The sequence below is a fragment of the Miniopterus natalensis genome, chromosome 2, assembly GCF_054644295.1.
Source record: "Miniopterus natalensis isolate mMinNat1 chromosome 2, mMinNat1.hap1, whole genome shotgun sequence".
Lineage (NCBI taxonomy): Eukaryota > Metazoa > Chordata > Mammalia > Chiroptera > Miniopteridae > Miniopterus > Miniopterus natalensis.
This window is the reverse complement of record NC_142082.1, coordinates 108,763,839-108,782,667: the sequence shown is the minus strand read 5'-3', so window position 1 is coordinate 108,782,667 and position 18,829 is coordinate 108,763,839. Positions and strand designations below refer to the sequence as shown.

General features: G+C 42.5%; 1 protein-coding gene across 1 annotated transcript in view; it reads left to right on the top strand.

Moving 5' to 3' along the window:
- PLXNC1 (plexin C1) overlaps positions 1-18,829 on the top strand; it is a 155,148-nt gene that overhangs the window by 76,987 nt on the left and 59,332 nt on the right. The window contains exons 7-11 of the mRNA XM_016215211.2: positions 1,924-2,011; positions 4,407-4,509; positions 4,645-4,737; positions 14,906-15,048; positions 17,727-17,906. Coding sequence (XP_016070697.2) covers positions 1,924-2,011; positions 4,407-4,509; positions 4,645-4,737; positions 14,906-15,048; positions 17,727-17,906 — 607 coding nt within the window. The remainder of the gene's footprint in view (positions 1-1,923; positions 2,012-4,406; positions 4,510-4,644; positions 4,738-14,905; positions 15,049-17,726; positions 17,907-18,829) is intronic.

Genomic DNA, 18,829 nt, shown 5'->3' with positions numbered 1-18,829 from the left:
TTGTTTGTCCATACTATACAGCCTTTGTGATGTGCTTCTAGTTAATTTTGGTTATTAAAATGCAGATCTTGCTAACCTGTAAAATATGCTTCTGAAGTTTTTGAGATTACCTAGTAAGGTTAGCTGGTGTTTTTAGAGCCTCCATCAATTGCACCCAACCCTTTGCCCCTTTTTTGAATGTCTTGCATATTCTGAGCAGGCAAACTCACCTCCCACCTCTTGCACTCAGCCAGCCAATGACCATTCAAACCCTTGTCCATGGCCTAGAGTAACCTCACCCCTTTCACCAAATCCTGTTGCCCTTCTGCTTTGAAACATTGGGGGGAAAGTCACCTCTTCCTTACAGCTTTGCTACATTCTGCTCTAACTGTCCTGGTCATTCTAGCCCTCCCCTTGGTCTCCCGCAGGCACCCCAGGTGCTACATGGACCTCAGACCACTCATAGGGTGTTTCCTTGACTGCTCTCATTGTGCTTTTTTCACCTAAGTTATTTTATCTCTTCCAGAATAACTGTAAGTGCTTTGAAAGCAGAGATCATATCTATTTCTTTTCCCGTGACATTTCCCAATAGTGTTTTGTGCACAGTTGATGCTTGGAAAAGTACGACTTCTGCTGGTCTTCAGCACTGGACACTTGTGGATTCCATGGACGTGATTTTCACGGGTGCCTCAGTGCTAAATGTCCATGTTTGTTCTGCTGACACTCGGCAAGTGTCTCTTCAAATGCTGTCGCTGAGAGGTCAAGCCAGCCCTGCAAATACCCTGTCTCAGAACAGAGGATTATCATTTTACACAGGCCGACTTGATGTGCACAGAATTTTATGGGGCATCCTGGCTTTCACAATGAATTTTGTTGCCCTAGAGAAGCGAATTAAAGTCAGGATTCTCAGCCTTTTGAAACCATACACTACTAAAATTTCAGTAAGAAAATTAGAGGTGCCAACAAAATTAGGCTGCTTCTTACTGTGTCAAGTAAAGACTCCCCTTTCAAAAATATCATCTACTATTCATTTATAAAAGGAAGAAGATGGGTGACAGTGAAAACATCACAGGGTGTCACTGGTCCCTGGTCACAAGATGTGAAAGGCTCCCAAGCCTGGCTCTAGACAATCAGTTACATGGGGACCATTTCTAACCACTGATTCCTGGCCTTATCCCAGGCCTGCTAAGTCAGAATGTCTAGGGACCTGGCTCTGGAATCTGCATTTTCATCAATTTCTCAAGTGATTCTGACGGCCAGCTGGGTTGGGAAGCATCTTGGATAGGGTACCCTGTTCATTAAAGAGGCACAGGAAATACGATGTTTTTCTAACGCCGCTTTAGCATAGCGTTTACCTTTCTGACTTTATTCTTTTGAAGTTTCCTAACCAATGGGTAGGTTTTCAAACGTTTGGTAAGAAGCCTGCATCACAGATTTGGAGACAGTTGCCTCCAAGAAGATCATGGATCCCAGCCCATGGGAGCCACACTTTAGAGTTTGTTAGGGAAATATTTGTAGTGTGATTTTTCTGGAGGTGCAGGGTTTCCTCTCTCACATTCTGATTCTCCTGTTCTAGGCACTTCTTGCTCAGTGACTTGTTTTATTTTTATGCCGTGGCCAATTACAAGTTGAGATAGTGATCCCGGGGAGAGTATGAGATGTAAATGGGCTGGAAAATGGCTTTTTCCTAGTGATTATCCACGGGAGGCCCTCAATGTGAGGTGGGCCGGGTGTGTGGGAGCCTGTGCTGTGCGCTCCGGCTGCCTGGCGTGAATGGCCTACAGGAAGGACCCCATACTGACTGCAATGTGAGCGAACAGCTGGCACACCCCACCCTCATTTGCAGAGGAGGCAAAAATATTTATTTTTTTGCATTTACAGCTTTGCTTGATGATAGCAGGACTCCACCATAAATGATGCTTTTTTTCCCCCCCTTTGCTCCAGATGTTTTAGTTGTCAACGTGACGTTCTCCTTCGGTTCTTGGCATTTATCAAAAAGATTCGACTTTACCAACTGCTCGTCATTAAGAGAGTAAGATTTTATTTGCCATCTAAATATTCTCTCATTGGTTTTAATTTATTGATTCGCTTTACTCCTCGACTTCCTAAAGAACTCTTTTGTGGAGTCGAACTTTCCAAAGTGCCTTTTGGAGCGTGGCCTAACGGGAGCTGGGAGGGCCCCCGAGCTCATAAGCGCGCTCGTTCAAGCCCTAATAAGTAAGGTGGAGCAGCTGAGGCGCACACAGCTGTGCTGCAGCGTCTCTACCAAGAGGGAAATCCGTTTGCCCAGGACCGAGAGGGGGCCTTGAAGCAAGCACAGCTGAAGGGGTGCTGCTAGCTTCTCCCCTGATCAGAATGGCGTTGGGAACAGGGTCCAGAGAGAGGGTGTGAGCATGAGATAAGGGGAAGCCGTACTCAAGAGAAGGGAAGAAGAAGTCTGTTTCATCAGAGAGCATATGAAACCCATAAACACACAGCAGTATGGTGGTTACCAGAGGGGAAGGGGGTGGGAAAGGATGACAGGAGTAAAGGGGGTCACATGGATGGTGACGGAGGGAGACTAGACTTTGGGTGGTGAGCACACAGTGCAGTGTACAGATGATTATCACAGAATTGTACACGTGAAACTTATGTAATGTTATTAACCAATGTCACCCCAATACATTTAATTTTTAAAAGAACATGTTAATTCTGCCCCCACCATTTTTTTTTTTTAACCACGCTGGGCCCTGTTGAGCTACAGGATCCCCTGAGTGAGGGCCACACCTCACTCCTTCTAAAGCAGAGAGAAGACAGAGGAAATAGGTTTCTCAGAATCCTGATTTTCCAGTTGGAAGATGGGGTGGAGGTTCCCATGGAAACAATGGGAAGCTCTATTATTAGTGATTCTATAGTTCATTCAGTGGTTTGATTGACCAGCTACGTGAGTACCAAATGTGAGCTTCTTTGGCTTGGCCTGGGAACCGTTGTTTCTTTGGGGAAAATGAGGCCGCCTTACAGCTGTTAGGACAGGGGCACCGGTACTTATCTTTACCCTTGCAGGATTGAGTTCAGTTATCTCTAATAAACACAATGAATTTAGGGAGAGAGAAAAAACAAACTTGATACAGAAAGCCTCAGAAGTCCATGAACATAGGAAAAAAGGGAGAGAGTTAAATAGAATTTTTTGGCTCAAAGAGAGTTGAAACATAATGCAGCTCTCCATCCCCCGCTGGGGAGGCCAGACAAAGGAAGAGACTTGCTGCAGGTCCCACAACCAGGTGATTAACATCCAGACCTCAGACCCACAGCTCCTGGAGGGAGAGTGCTCTCTTCTTGGGCACCTGCCTCCCTCAGGAAAGCGCAGAGTGCAGCCTCACTCCTGGGAGGCAGGACAGGGAGGCAAATCACAGACCTGCTCCCAGCGCACTTAGGTAGCCAGATAAACACTGAGGGTGGGTTTTCTTCTCCCATTGAAACTGCAGTTGCTATAGGTCAGAGTCTCAAAATGCTTTGGCATTTTTTGAAGATTATATAAAAATTGAATGGTGTCCCTTTTCCCTGCACTGGTCCCCTCACTATCCCCAGGCTGGGCCTTCCTTTGGCTCCCAAGACTGTTTCCAGACTAACCTCTATTTTTATATTTGTCATTCTTTAAGCCTGATTATCCTCTAAGTGGGGGGTGGGGAACGTCCAGCCCTCGGGCCATGTAGGGCCCAGTGAAATCATTTGGTCTTGCCCTGCCAAGGCAACTGCAGGCAGGACTCGAAATTCAGTAAATCTAGGAGCTTTTTTCATAGCTAATTTTAAAGTTTATAATTTTGTATGGCCCTTGAATGATGTTATAAATATCCAAATCGCCCTTGGCAGAAAAAAGGTTCCCCACCCCTGCTATAAGTACTTTTCAAGCCCTCTAATGTCCATGCACGATAGGTTATTTGACTAGCAGACACAATTCTTCCTGAATTTGATTAAAAAGTAAACACTGGCATCCCATTCCTTCTGCTTGTCAGGTAACCCTTCGGGCAGTTGGTGGTGTTACTGCTGACTGGGGGGAGGCGAGGGTCAAGGATGGAAGCAGGGGAGACCATTCTCCAGAAGGGAACTTACCTGAGGGTAGACGGACAGTAGAAGTAGATTCAGAAACAGATTTAGTGGATACCTGTTATCTACCTGCACAGCAGGTGACCCAGCTTCAGGTTTCCATGGCAACCCCCGGCGGGTGTGATGACAGGCAATCAGCCTGAAGACTGCCCAGAGCAGGGCACCAAGTCATTGTCCCATCCCCAGCCTCAGAGGACTGTCCTCTCTCCCCTGGGTTTATCACAGTCTGTGTCGGGATTTTTTTTTTCTTTTAAATGCTCACATGCCACATCACGGAGGGAAATTCTAGGATATGAAGATTTTCCTAAAAATGTAGGAATTAAGTTGGTTTTCTACGTTGCCAGATGCCCAGTGTGCACTGGAACTGGCTGTGCTTGGTGTGAGAGCGAGGGGAAGTGTATCCACCCCTTCACGGCTTGCAGCCCCTCCAACTACTACAGAAACCAGGTAAAGTGACAATTTCGGCATTTCAAGGTTTGACCAAAAATAAATGTTGGTAACCACCCAGCCTGTCCTTTGTGTTTATTTTGAACTCTGAACTTCGCACCTATTTGGATGTTGAGGGGATATTCTTCATTTCAGGAACCTTGTCAAGTTGCCGCTGAGAAGCAGGCCCCGTCCCGGACGGCAGGAGGCGAGTTCGAGAAGCGCAACAGAACCAGCCGGGGCGGGCAGGTCAGACCCTGTTTTGTGTTGAGAGTGGGAAAATCCCCCTTCGCCTGACAATAACAACTGCCCCTTTGGGTTCCTTTTTAAAACTCCCTGTTTTACTTTCTACCAAAATTCCCTTTTTTACCTTTGATTTTAAACCAAGCTTCATTTAATTGGCTCAGTACATCAAAGACTGCACACTCACATAAAAGAAATTAAAATTCTGTAACTGAAAAATGTTGTTCCGGGAGGAGTAAAATTTTAAAGGTGATTTTGTGGCTCACTTGGGGAGAGTTAGAAGGAAGTGAAACACAGAGTACTGAGGGGATTTCAGTTCAGAAATTATCGTATTTCTGGGGATTATGGGCAAGGGCAAGTGTACAAAGTATACACACTAACCATGTTTGGATTGTTTTTCTTTACTTTGTAGAGACAATCTAACCAGTAGTTAATAACTCCAAAACAAAGAGTTGTTTCTGTATAATATATGTATCTTTCCTTTCACTTCTGAAAAGTGGTTATTTTCTGTGAAATTTCCTTGGAAATTCCTCGTATTTTCTTCACAGTAAATCACCAAGCTCGATTAACAGACATGTTTGAAAAGAGAGGAGGTGATGATGTAAATATTTTTAGGCAGACACTGGGGCTGTGGTTAGAATACAGAGAAGTGCTGACTTCATTCAGTGGACAGAAGTTAATTGAGCATTTACTATGTGGTGAAAAACAAAAAAAGGACAAGTTCTTGTTCTCATTAACCCTGGGGGTCTAGTAGGAGGAAACAGAACAACATGTGTGTGTTTTTGTTAACCCTCACTTGAGGATTTTTTCCCCATTGATTTTTATAGAGAGTGGGAGGGAGGGAGGGAAGGGGAGAGAGAGACACACACACACACACACACACACTCTGACTGGTTGCCTCCCGAGCATGCCCTGACTGGGGTGGGCGTAAAACCTGCAGCCCAGGTATGTACGCGCCCTTGACCAGGAATCAAACCCAAGACCGTTCGGTGTGCGGGCTGACGCTCTAACCACTGACCCGCACCAGCCTGGGTGGCAGGGTTGGTGTTTTTAAAGGCTCAGTTTTCTATTCCATGACTACTCTGTGGTTTTGATTTGCCCATGTACTGCCATTTAAGGTCAAGTGCCAATATAAATAAGTAGCACATTTTTAATCACTGCCGAAAAGTTGATAGTAACTTTAGGTAAATTAAGTAACAGGCTAAAGGATGTGAATCAAAGTGGATTATGCAGTTAATTAAAGGCATTACTAAAGCTCGGTGTGCCAATATTTCAGACTTTAAGAGTCTTTGAGGTCTTACTAATTGATGAGCTTATTAAGTGATGGATCTTTCTCTTACCATTGATTTATAAAACTAAGACATAGTGACAGGAACTTGGATCAAGGAGGCAGTGACTTTTAAAAAAACATAAACTTATCTTTTGTTGTTTTAGTTTTTTAAATTTTGGTGGATTACGTGTAGCATAAAATATACCATTTTTACCATCTTTCATTAAGCGGACAGTTAGTAGTGTTAACTATTCTCACTGTTACGTGTCCATCGTCACCATCTATTGCCAGAACACATTTCATCTCGCAAAACTGAAACTCTGTACAGATTAAACAATAACTCCCCATTTTGCCTTCCACCCTGGCAACCACCATCCTACTTTCTGTCTCTGAGTTGATTGCGCTAGGTACCTTATGTAAGTGGAATCATATTTGTCTTTTTGTGACTCGCTTATTTCACTTAATATCCTCAAGGTTCATGCATTTTTTAGCATGTTCAGAATTTCTTCCCTTTTTAAGACTGAGTAATATTGTATTCTATGGGTAGACCCCCATTTTGTTTCTCCATTCATCCGTCATGGGCATTTAGGTTGCTTCCACCTTTTGGCATGTTGTTTGTGTTTGTTGTTGCTGTAGGAGTTTGTTATATATTCTGGATATCAACGCCCTATCAGCTATATGATTTGCAAATAAATTCTCCTGTTTTGTAGGTTGTCTTTCATCCTTCTGACTGTACCTTTTGCACAGAAGTTTTTAATTTAATGATGAAGTCCAATTTACATATTTTTCTTTCGTTGCCTGTGCTTTGGATGTCATATGCAAGAAATCATTACCAAATCCAGTTTTATTAAGCTTTTCCTCCACATTTTCTTCTATGAGTTTTACAGTTTTAATTCTTAGATTTAGGGCTTTGATCTGTTTTGAGTTAATTTTCGTATATGGTGTAAGGAAAGGGTCGAGCTTCATTCTATTGCAGGTAGATACCCAGTTTCCCCAGCACCATTTGTTGGAGAGACTGTTCCTTTCCCATTGAACGGTCTTGCCTCCTGTTGAAAATCATTTGACTACGTATGCGAGGATGTATTTCTGGATTGTTCCATTGGTCTGTGTGTCTGTCTTTATAACCGTAGTACGCTGTTTCGATTACCGTAACTTTGTAACACATTTTGAAACCAGAAAGTAGTAATCCTTCAACTTTGTTTTCAAGATTGTTTTGGAAAGAAATTAAACTTCTTTGGAGACAACTGTAGATTCACACGGGGTTATAAGAAAATGATACAGAGAGAACTCATGCGTCTTTTACCCAGTTTCCTCCAATAGTAACTAACGTCTTGCAAAACTGTAGCACAACCTCACAGGTGGGATATTGACAGTGACAACGGTCAAGGTACAGAGCAGTCCTGTCACCGGTGTTGCCGTTTACAGCCACACCCACTTCCCTCCACCCTCCCAGTCCTCATCTTTGACCCAGGCAGCCTGTGATCTGTCCCCCGTTTCTGTTATTTTGCCACGTCATAAATGGAATCGCCCAGAGGTGTCCTTTTGGGATTGGCCTTTTTAACTCAACATAATTCTCTGGAAATTCATCTAAGTTTCTTTATGTATCAGTAGTTTGGTCCTGAATTTTCATTGCTGAGTAACGGTCCAGGCAATGGCTTTTTAACTTTCTTTTATTTTAAAGGGGAGGGGGAAAAAAGGCACTGAATCCTGGTTTTCTGTACTGTCTTCCTTATGTTTTGACCTTTGACGCTGTGTGATTAAAGGAACCGGAGTCACCAAGAGATCAGGAGGAGGCTGAAGATAAAGCCCAGACCTGACACCAGGGCTCCTCCATGGACGACCTTCTTAGTTTGGAAAGAGACATTTTTGGTGATACTCAGATGTTGTCTTTAAATATATGACTCAGAACAGAGCCTCGATTTTGGTTGGTAGGGAATAGAGCCGTATTGTCACAGGAGGACTTTCTCGTGTTCCACGAAACACTGCTGTTATTGTGTGGAATGTGAAAATTCTGGTTTCTGGTTTGGGCCCCCCTGCTGGCCTTGAATAAAACACCGAGCACTCTCCTCCTGGCAGAAAAGCTGTCCAGATCTTTCCTTCAAGGCATCCTCCCACGTCATCTATGTACTGAGCGCTCAGCACTGCGCCAGGCACTGGGCACATGCGATGTGAATGTTGCAGACAGTCTCCAGCTTCACGATGCTGAACTTGGATTGATTCTTCCTACACGTGTTTATGGAGCATCTATTAGATGCCATTTGACTGAATGCGGAGGACACAAATGAATCAGGCACCTCTCTCCTTATCAGTCTCAAGAATCTTATACAAGTACATATGTCAGAATACAAGATACAAAGTGTCAACATAGGGAAAGCACCAGAAAGTGCACAAACCCAGAGAGCTTCTCTGTGCCTGGGGTCTTATCTTAGTCATTCCTGTTTATGTAAACCCAGTGCCTGGCAGTTAAAACAATCAGTACAGTTGGTTAAGTCTTTGATGGATGGATGGATGGATGGATTGACAGAGATGGCATTTCAGCCGACCTTTGAGGGACTAGAAACATCCAAATGCATGGAGACTAAGGAGTGGGTATTCTAAACAGAGGGACCAGCATAATCAAAAGCATAGTGGGGGTGCCAGAAAATTCTGGGGCACTCATTATAGGAAACCCCAAGTGATTCAGTTTGGCTGGAGCAGAAAGTTGCAGGAAAATATGGGACATAAGTTTGAAATGACCCTGGAGCCTGCATCTACAGGGCCTTACATGCCAGGCCCAGGAGTTTTCACTTTGTTCTTCAGTGGCAATGGAATGCTATTGAAAAATTTTTTTTCAGTCTTATATGTCCATGGTTCATATTTATGACATCTTATTTTTTTTTTAGTGTGTGAATTTGCTCATCCGAGGACATGGTGAGATAGGGTTTCTTGTTCAGTCCCCATTTGGGCCCATTCCCTCGCACAGATTCATGACCTATGACCCATCCCTACACCCCGACCTAAAGACAAATGCTGTCACTTACCAGGGGCTGCATTAAGGAAAAGCATCACCAACATAGGGACGCAAACTCAAAACCCAGTGTCTGACCTTTGGCTGAGAAGTGTTTTCAGCTCAGAAGGCCAGTCTCTCTGAGACGGTTGGCCCTGTCACCCTGCCCTAACCTCCTTTCCTTCCCTTTCTCAGCAGCCTTATATCTTGGTGCCCTGCCCACTGAGCTCAGGGTGGCTGCTCTCTTTCCTGTTGTCGAGGAAGGGTTGTGAAGGTCCATGATATGATATTGTTCTAATATTTCTTGTTCTTGACAATATGCTTATCTCCGTAGGGCAGAAATAAACCATACACAGCCATGTCTCCTCTCGAGGAATTTACACTCAAATTGTTCTTTCTCTTCATCACTTTTGAATATGCATTTTAATTTCTCACAGGCAATCCAAATTGACCCTTTCAAGGACCTTGCCTTTAAAAGTGAGATTAACTTTAATTGATGTACCTTGTTGAGCAGCTTCTGTGGGCCTTCCACTGTCCTGGGTGCTGTGGGATTCACTTCCAATTGTTCATTTACTCGTCCGTTCATTCACTCATTCAAAATATGTTTATTGAACACCTATTGTGTGTTAGACCCACAGGCAAAATGCACGTCCCCATGGAGCTTACATTGTAGAACTTACAATATTTTGGAGGAAGATTCATTGCAGGCAGCAGTTGAGTGTGCCTAATAGACAAAGACATGAGAAGGAATGCCAGAATGTACTAAACTGAGTGGTGAGAGCTGATATTTGTTGAGCCCGTGCTGTATCCTAAGTTCAGAGTATCTCTTTATTTAAGCCTCATGATGGACCTATTTTGCCCATTTTATAGACAAAAAATTTTTACAGAGGGTAAGTAGAAAGTAAATGACAGGCAAGAGATTTGAACCTAGGCAGTCTAATGTCAGAGCCCACAGTTTTAACCACTACTCTACGTTATATGACTCCAGCTAAATATAAACAAGTATTAAAACTAGTAGTAGTAATGATAAAAGTCAACCCAGAAGGGCGGAAACTAATACTGGCTTCTCTTGGCGTTTGACTGCCAAAACCTGCCCCATCTGTGCCGCAGGTTGCTGGGACAGAGGCCTCCAGCCAGGGCAGGCGTGAGGGGAGTGTGTTAGAATCAAAGCCTCTGGAGGAGATGGGTAGGTGGAGGTGTGTCAGAGCAACAGAGTCAGGCCCAGGCAAGGCCAGCATCTTCTCCAACGCTGAGATGGGAAACTGAGGCCCTTAGGAGAGTAGAACAGCAAGAGTCTCATGCTGAAGTTGAAACCCAGCAGAGGGGTGGATTTTGAGTGGCTGGGTTTGATCTGCAATCAGGGGTCTCCGCTGGAGAGGGGGAGCTGCCCTCCCTGGTCATGGAGTCCTGGTGGGCAAGTCCAATCGGCCAGTCCAGTTCCGAAGTGCGCGCTAGGAAGGCTCACTGACAAAGGGTAACAACTTTATGGAGTGGCCTTGGCAGCCCCACCCTGGGCCATGTCAGCCTCACCTTAGAGTCCCCTGGTCAGAGAAGTAGGCCTTGATCTCAGCACAGGCCCTTGGTCTGTCACCTCCTCCCTGGAAGTCCCAAGTCTGTCTCAGTCGGTATTCTCGCTCTTGCCAGTTCCTGGGACCAACAGGAAGTTACATCTCAAGTTCCTAAGGTCTGTACCAGGGGCCCGAGCAACAAATGGATCACCTTTTCGATCCATTTAACTCTCTAATTTTTCTTTGGTGGGACTGTATTTTGCTGTTTTCTTTCCATATCTCACATCCTTTTATACTTCACCATCTCTACTGCTAGTTGCCACACTTCTCAGTTTACACATTTCATTAATATATTGCTTCCGTCCTGCTCAGTCATTAATAAAGATGTTAAATAATTCTGAACCAAATACTCACCCCTATAGAGCCCTACAGGACACTTTCTTTTAATTAGTTAGGCTACTTTCATCTCTCTAACGTCCTTTGGTTTCGGATTTCCAGCTGGGTTTGAATCCATGTGACTTTTATCCAGTCCTGTTTGAACTAATTTCATGAGCAGAAATCTGAGAGACATTTTACTGAGCGTTGATTCAGGTCCAGGCCCACTGAGAGCTTTGCTATATTCAGATTTTTTTTTTAACAGATTAATAGAGAACAATTTGGCCTTAATAAACTGAGCCTTCCTAATGTACCTCTTTCCAATATTCTTTTCAATCATAGCAGTATTTTCTCCATTAATGTCATGGTAATTTGAATTGTGTTGACGTCAGACTTCACAAAAGGTATTCTTACTGTCAGGAGTAATCCTCTTAGACCTTTTCAAAGATAACTGTTTCTTAGTGGTTGTGCTATTTCCAATAACTTAAGTGACTGTTTTGAAAAAGTGCAACTAGTTGGGTATTCCGTAATCACCTAACCAGTTTCTGACGTGCTTTCTTGTACAAAGCAGGGAGTGCTTTAAGCTCGTAAGCAACAGGAGTTCATAATATTTTATTAAATAATTTAAAATTGTGCAGCCATTTAAAAATAACTCTTAGGTGTTTAAAAGGTAACTGACAGGAAGTAGACTATTCTGAGGTTAATTGCCAGACACCGTAGGGCTGTGAGGGTTACAGTGTATGGCATTTTGATTTGACATATGGATATCCTTGGACATAGGATGGGGAAGAGTGTCACTGTAGGGCTATAAGAAATTGTCTTTGTATCAAGCTAGATTATGTTTTTAAATCACCCAAACCCTTCTATGTATAAGCTTATGGGGCCCACTACTTTATGTCAGATTGTGAATTAACACTTGATTAAAATACAAAAATGCAATCTAAAATATTAAGCGTGTGAAACAGTTGTGGGGAAATATTCCTTGCCTTTTGTCTACACTGGATTTTTAAAATCTTCATCAGTAAAAATAGAAAATGTTATGTTTCTAAGAATTGTTACAATCATACAGCGCAGCCATGTAGCCGCCCAACCTGTGTGTGTGTGTGTGTGTACCTCCACCATTTATTTAATGAGGTCCTCTTGGTAGCTCTTTGACTCACTTATTAAGATTAAGAGAGGTTCTCCAAGCAAACATAGGACAACTAATCTGACCCTCTTTGAAAGCAGACTAGAAGCATCTGCTTTCATGAGATAGGCCAGGGCTGGATTCCATCCTAGACAGCCAGTGGGAACTTCTCTAAACAATAAGGTTTTCAAATGAAATCCTTTTGAAGTTGCAGGGCTGTTTTTACTCAGGGGGAAATAAAAAGTTAAGGCGAACGTGGCAGGTCCTCTGATGGTGTTTGTAGAGCCGTTTAAGCAGCAAACTATAACCCCTTACAAATCTTGTGCACACTAGTTATAAGGCTCTCTTTATCTTCTGCTGAGAGGGAGAGAAAGCGTTTACTTGGCGTGTTTGAAAATTTTGCTTGAACTGACTTCAACAGTATAAATACAAGAAGCAGAAAGGACTATCTGGAAAGAACCCTGGGACTCGTACTTAGCTTGGATGTAAATATGAGTCTGCACTGATGATTGATGTTCACATAAAACCAAACACGCACACGGTTTCTCTCGCCCCCTAGGAAGACAGTGGACTCCTCTAGTGTAACAGTTGGCAAACTTTTCTACAAAGAGCAGGACAATACATATTTTAGGCTTTGTGGGCTCTGAGGTCTCTATTGTAACACTTGAACTCTGCCGCTGTAGTGTGAAAGTAGCCACAGGTGCCCTGGCTGGTGTGGCTCAGTGGGTAGAGCATCGGCCCACACACCAAAGGGCCACAGGTTCAATTCCCGGTCAGGAGCACGTACTTGGGTTGCAGGTTCGATCCGTTTAGGAGGCAACCAATTGATGTCTCTCTCCCCCTCTCCCTCTCCCTCCCCCTCCCCCTCTCCCGCTCCCTCCCTCCTTTCCAACTCTCTAAAAATCAATGGAAAAAATATCCTCAGGTGAGAATTAACAACAAAAAAAGGCGAAAGTAGCCACAAACAGCACATAAATGAGTCGGCATGCCTGTATTCAAAAACACTTTCTTTATGGACACCGAAATTTCAATTTCATGTATTGTCACATGTCATGTAACATTACTCTCTCTTTTTTTTTTACTATTTTTCATGGGCCATATTAGAACAAGCCATAGACTGGATTTGGCTGCTACAAGCAAATCCAGTAGTTTGCCAACTCCTGACCTAGTGCACACATGCAGTCCCCCACGGCCCCTAACACCATCCTGGGGACCCTGTAGGTGTTCAGTAAATACTTCTTCACTTGGCTGACACGATGTCAGAGCAAAGAGTAAGCCTTTTGCTATACAACACACACTTGACATTTGCAAGGGATTTATCTTTAAGTCTCTGCTAATCCCCCCATTCCAAGGACCACTCTTGCAGATAATTTCCCCCATAAAATGCACTCAAGGATAACAGAATAATTAAAGTGACCCTTTCAGGCCCTTCATGATTCTATAAATATGGGACTAAAGTCCTTTACCAGGTGATTAAAATAAACTCTGCCACTGAAATCAATTCTCTGTCACATTACATCATTGCTGTGATGACATTAACGATGAATTTGCCTCCATCTGAAAAACCAGTCCATGGTGATACTGAGCGATGGTGACTGCTCTGCCATCTAGCCCCCGGGGTTGCCAAGGAGCTGAATGATCAGGCATGCCTTTCAGTGGGCAGGGCAGGCCTGGTGGCCCAGGAAGGCCACCTGGGTGAGTGTCACCAGGAGCCGAGAATAATAGGCTGCTTCAAGAAGCAGGTGACAGGCAGGTGCTGGAGGTGACTAAAACTCTCCCAGCTCCATAAGAGTCTTTCCCCTAAACATTCTCCTCCAAGTGGGTGCACTCGGTGTTTAGGCCTTGGCCAAATTCTACATGATTATGCGTTTCTGGACCTGGGGGTTGTTTTCAGGTATCAGGAGTGGGAGTATGATTCACTCACACTAAAGAGCTGTTGTCCTTTATATGGGCCAGAATTTTAGAACCTTCTGTCCTGTTTTAGTCACCATGTTACAGGAGCATACAGACTTGCTGGAAATGGTCTATAGAAGAACCACAACATGACCACGATAGACGGTACATCTATAGGAGAAAAGTGTAAGAAATCGGGGTTGTTTTAGCTTTGAAATGGAAAATGGTTCTTGCCATGAAAAAAGGTCTTGGTTTTTTTTGTGTTTGGTTGGTTTTTTTTTTTAAGGGCATTTGATTAGACATTGCAAATGGAGAATAAGGTGTATAATATAGGGCCAGGTATCAGGTGATTCCAAGGGAAACTTACTTGATAGAGAGGCCTGATAAAGGTTGTCATGGGTACCAAGGAAGAAATGGTGGTACCTGCAAACTGTGGAGAAGAAACGGCCACATGGCTTAGACATCCAACTACTTGATATTAGATGGCTGGCCAGGTCGATTTCTTGAGGTTTTTCCCCTGCAGTATACACCTTGATTCAAATAGCCTAACTGAAACAAACAAAAAAAGAGGACCTGCTTTCTTGGGAATTAAATTTATCAAAAATGACATTTATTCTAACTTAATGATGAGCTGTCATTGGCCAATGGTCAGTGGACTCCTTGTCTTTTCCTTCGTGTTATTGTGAGCCTCCAGGGGCTGTAAGGCAGCAAGCATTTTTGAGACCTCTAGTGCTATTTCATTCTTCAGACAGAATGTCAGGCTCTTCAACTGTATTTTCAACTGTCTTGTGAGACAAAGACTAATTGGTTTGACCTCATGCTGTCGCATGTTGAGAGACATGAGTCTTCGGCGCTCTTCCTTGAATTCATTGATTTCATTAAACACTGTCTGCTTGTGTTTGCAAAATGTTGTAATTTCCCAGTGATTTCTTCGAACCGCAGTGCATAAACAGATTTTTTGGAGCAATGCCATTTCTTAGCTTTGATCTTGTGCTTTAATCTTTTATTTCCAATAGGTCTTCTACGTTAAGTCCATCGAGCCACAGAAAATATCAACCTTAGGGAAAAGTAAGGTGATAGTCACGGGAGCAAACTTTACCCGGGCATCTGATAACATCGTCATGATCCTGAAAGGAACCAGTACTTGTGAAAAGGATGTGTGAGTTTAAATATTAGTAATTTATTCTTGGTAATGTAGTGAAATGCTAAAATTTATGCCAAATATAATCTTTATGTAGTCAAATTATTCCCATGTGCCAAAGTGGACCAATTACTCTGAATATTGGATATAGTATAATTTTTAACAGTAAAATAATTTATATACTACATTTGGAGTCAATTGTGAGAGACTCTGTCCCATGTTACCCCCCAAAATCTCAGTATACAATAATTTCCAGATGTTGACTGTTTTGGGTTTTGACTTGTTTTCATTAACAAAATCAAGCATTTTGAACAGCAGATATCATTTTGAAGAAGATCCACTTAGAAAAGTAGCTGAGTACCTCAGATTTTGATGGGAAAATATGGTAACTCTTCAGTGGATGGATTAACATTCAAAAAAGAAACTTTCTGATTTTTTATTTTTTATAGCCTTCTCTTTATTGGATTGGATTCAGGCCCAAATAATAATTAAATGGAATATAAGTTACTATTAAAAAATGAAAGAACAAATACCCAAACACAAAAAATATCTGGTCAGTGTACCACAAAAAATATCTGGTCAGTGTACCACTTGAACATCACTATTTCTATGACTTCTTTTCCCCTAACCCATCCTTTCAGTGAAACTTTTGAGAGAGAAAAAATTTCAGTGTCTCTCTGACAGTCTTGTATAAATGTTACCCATCCCCCACCCCCCAAAAAGAGATGTACTAATAACACAATAGATCATTTGAGTTTTGTGCCTGCTGGCTTTTATAAGTTTGGGCTAATTTGAAATAAAGGATGTTGCAGCCTATATGAAGTATAATACTGAGCTTGTCCCCATCATGGGAATGCATTGAAGACAATCTGCTGAAGCGTGGTGTTTTGTTTTTTAACCACTAAGACAGATTTGTACAGCATTTTAATCTGCCACACTTATTTACTGATTTTCTGTTTTAATTCATTTGCCACATATAACTGCCATCCCCTTCCCCTCCTAGTAGTGAATTGGGGATGTCTGTCATCTTTTGGGAAAAACTGCTCATCAGTGGCTTTCCTCTGTTCTGCTACTGCTGCTTACCAGAATTATCAAGCTCACATTAGTGGCTGTATTTGTGTGACATAGATATTTTTGTGCCATTTATCCTGGCTAAACACCTTATTGCAAAACTCTGTCATTTTGTGTAACAAAATCTGAAGTTAGACACCTATGTGTTCACTGAAAGGCAATCAGCTTCACTGGAATGTAAGTCGTTTTTCAGAGCTTTACCCTGTTTCTGACTCTTTATACTCTCGTTTCAATTCCAAATGTGTCTTGAGATACTGCAGTTATTAAACTCAATGAGTAAGAGGCCTTTCTGCATGTAGCATTTCACTAACCACATTTGTGTAGTGAACCCAAGTTCACGAGCAGTAAACATAATGTCCAGTTAATCCTATATCTGAGTTCGTGCTGCAATCCCAAGCTCTTTTAATATAGTATTTTTTAAAAGCCTAATGATTCGAAAAAAGAAAAATATGAGAATGGTAGTGAGAATGACCCACATTTCTACCTCTTTCTTTCTAAACTGTATAAACAAGTTTGAATTTGAATTAGAATCATCAGCCACTCTAGGATGAATTTCCAATAGCTAGAATGTAAATTGAGGTAGTGTAAGTACAAACCAACTCACGTGTTTTTCGAATTTGCCTTACTGTTTGAATCTATTATTACAACTTAAAGGATATGTGCATTAAAGTTAATAATCATGCACATGTCCTTTGTAATAATAAATTCTCATGTGGCATAATTATACTGAGCATTACTCAGGCACAACCCAGTCCTAATGATTTGTAGACATGCACAGGGGAAGCTGCAGGATCCAGAGGGAATCTTGTAGAAGGCTTTGCTTTGACTCCTGAAGGGTGGCAAGGGCACCCCCTGCAGATGTCAGGAGCACCCAGGACAGTCCCAGCTAGTTTTCAGTCTGGAGCAACTTGGGAGGCAGCTTGGCTCTGATGGCTGACGGATGCTGAGATTCCTGGGCTCTTGGCATGGACTTCAGGCAGGGGCTCTCTGCTCTGCGTACAGCAGAACTCCCCTCTTGCTTGGGGTTGGCTTCTACCCTCTGGTGCTTGACTAGGGCTTCTCTTTTTTCTAAGCTTCTCGTTATGGATGTTTCCAAACATACACAAGAGAGAAGAGTGTATGAACCTCTCTACCCATCCTCCAGCTTCAGAACTTACCAACACTTGCCAATCTTGTTTCATCTATCCCTCCTCATTTTTGCAGGGAAAGGAAGAATGGCAGCTGGAGTTTTTCAAAGCCTATCCCAGACACCATACCCTTTCACTCATAAATACTTCAGTAGCATCTTTAACAGATAAGGATAGTGCCGTTATTGTCCTCAACAAAATTAACAGTCATTCCTTACTGTAACTTAATACCCCGTCCATGTTCCACTTTCTATTGGGGCTTCTTAGGGAAATGGTTACATTTCCTTCTTCCCCTACTTCTAAGGAAAATGCAAATAAAAACATAAAAATGCATAAAAGAAAGAGGAACCCGGCCCCAGATAGTACCCCAACAGGATACGTGGCCCTGATTAATCAGCAGTTGCCTGCAACTGTCTGCTAGTTCATGAACTGCTGTTGGATAACCAGCTGTGCTAAGTGTCTGTGTCATGTAAGAGCTCTGTTTCTACCTCCTTCTAGGATACGGGTGAGCCATGTGCTAAACGACACCCATATGAAATTCTCTCTGCCATCAAGCCGAAAAGAAATGAAGGACGTGTGTATCCAGTTCGATGGCGGGAACTGTTCTTCCTTGGGGTCTTTGTCTTATATTGCTCTGCCACGCTGTTCTCTCATCTATCCTGCTACCACCTGGATCAGGTACTTTCTAGATTCATATTTTTCTCTTGCTGTGGTTAAAAAGGTGAGATGCGTAAAGATCATGATTTCACTCAAATTAATATAGAAATAATAGTCACATCTAAGTTCCTCTCACAGAACCCCTCCCAGGATTTATTCCTGGAAAACAAACCTATACCTGACCAAGAGGTTGCTTCCTATTGTCACAGTGACCACCATGAGCACAACTTGTTTTACTCTTTGCCATGGCTGCCAGGAAACTCAGTGCTAAAATGTCTGCTCATACTCTCGTTCCTCTTCAGATTGTATAAATCTCGCTTTTAAAAATATTTGTTCAATTGCAGTAACTATTCTTGGCCTAGATTTCTGGTAGGAACACAAAACCCTCTTTGCTGTGTCTCACGGCACTATCCTTATCTGATATGGGCAGAAGCCCACGACACAAAGCTGCTTCTTTCTTACATCTTTTGTTTTAAAACCTTTAGACTAAGCTGTTTTGATTAATTTGAGGAAATATTGGGAGCTATCTAAATCAAAAGCAGAATTTAATTTCAAAGATTTCCCCTAAATGAGAGAGGGACATTCCGAAATTAATTTTTCCAGATGAGTCCAAGGAAAAAAATTGTTTTTCCTAGTTGAATTTAAATTCACATTCAGATTTTGGAATATAACCCTAAAATATTTTCTTCACCTAACACAGCACGATGCTTATTTTCAAAGTACTGTCTAGATGAAACTACAGATGAAGCTTTGTTTAAATAGAAAAAAGAAAAAAATCACTTCTTATATTCTTTTTAAGGTTAAGTGGGAGGTGGATACATTAGGCTGCAGGGCTGCCATAGCGAAGTACCACAACGGGGTGCTTCAATAACAGGTATTTATGTCATCAAAGTTCTGGAGGCTGGAAGTCCGAGATCAAGGTGCTGTCAGGGTTGGTTTCTCCT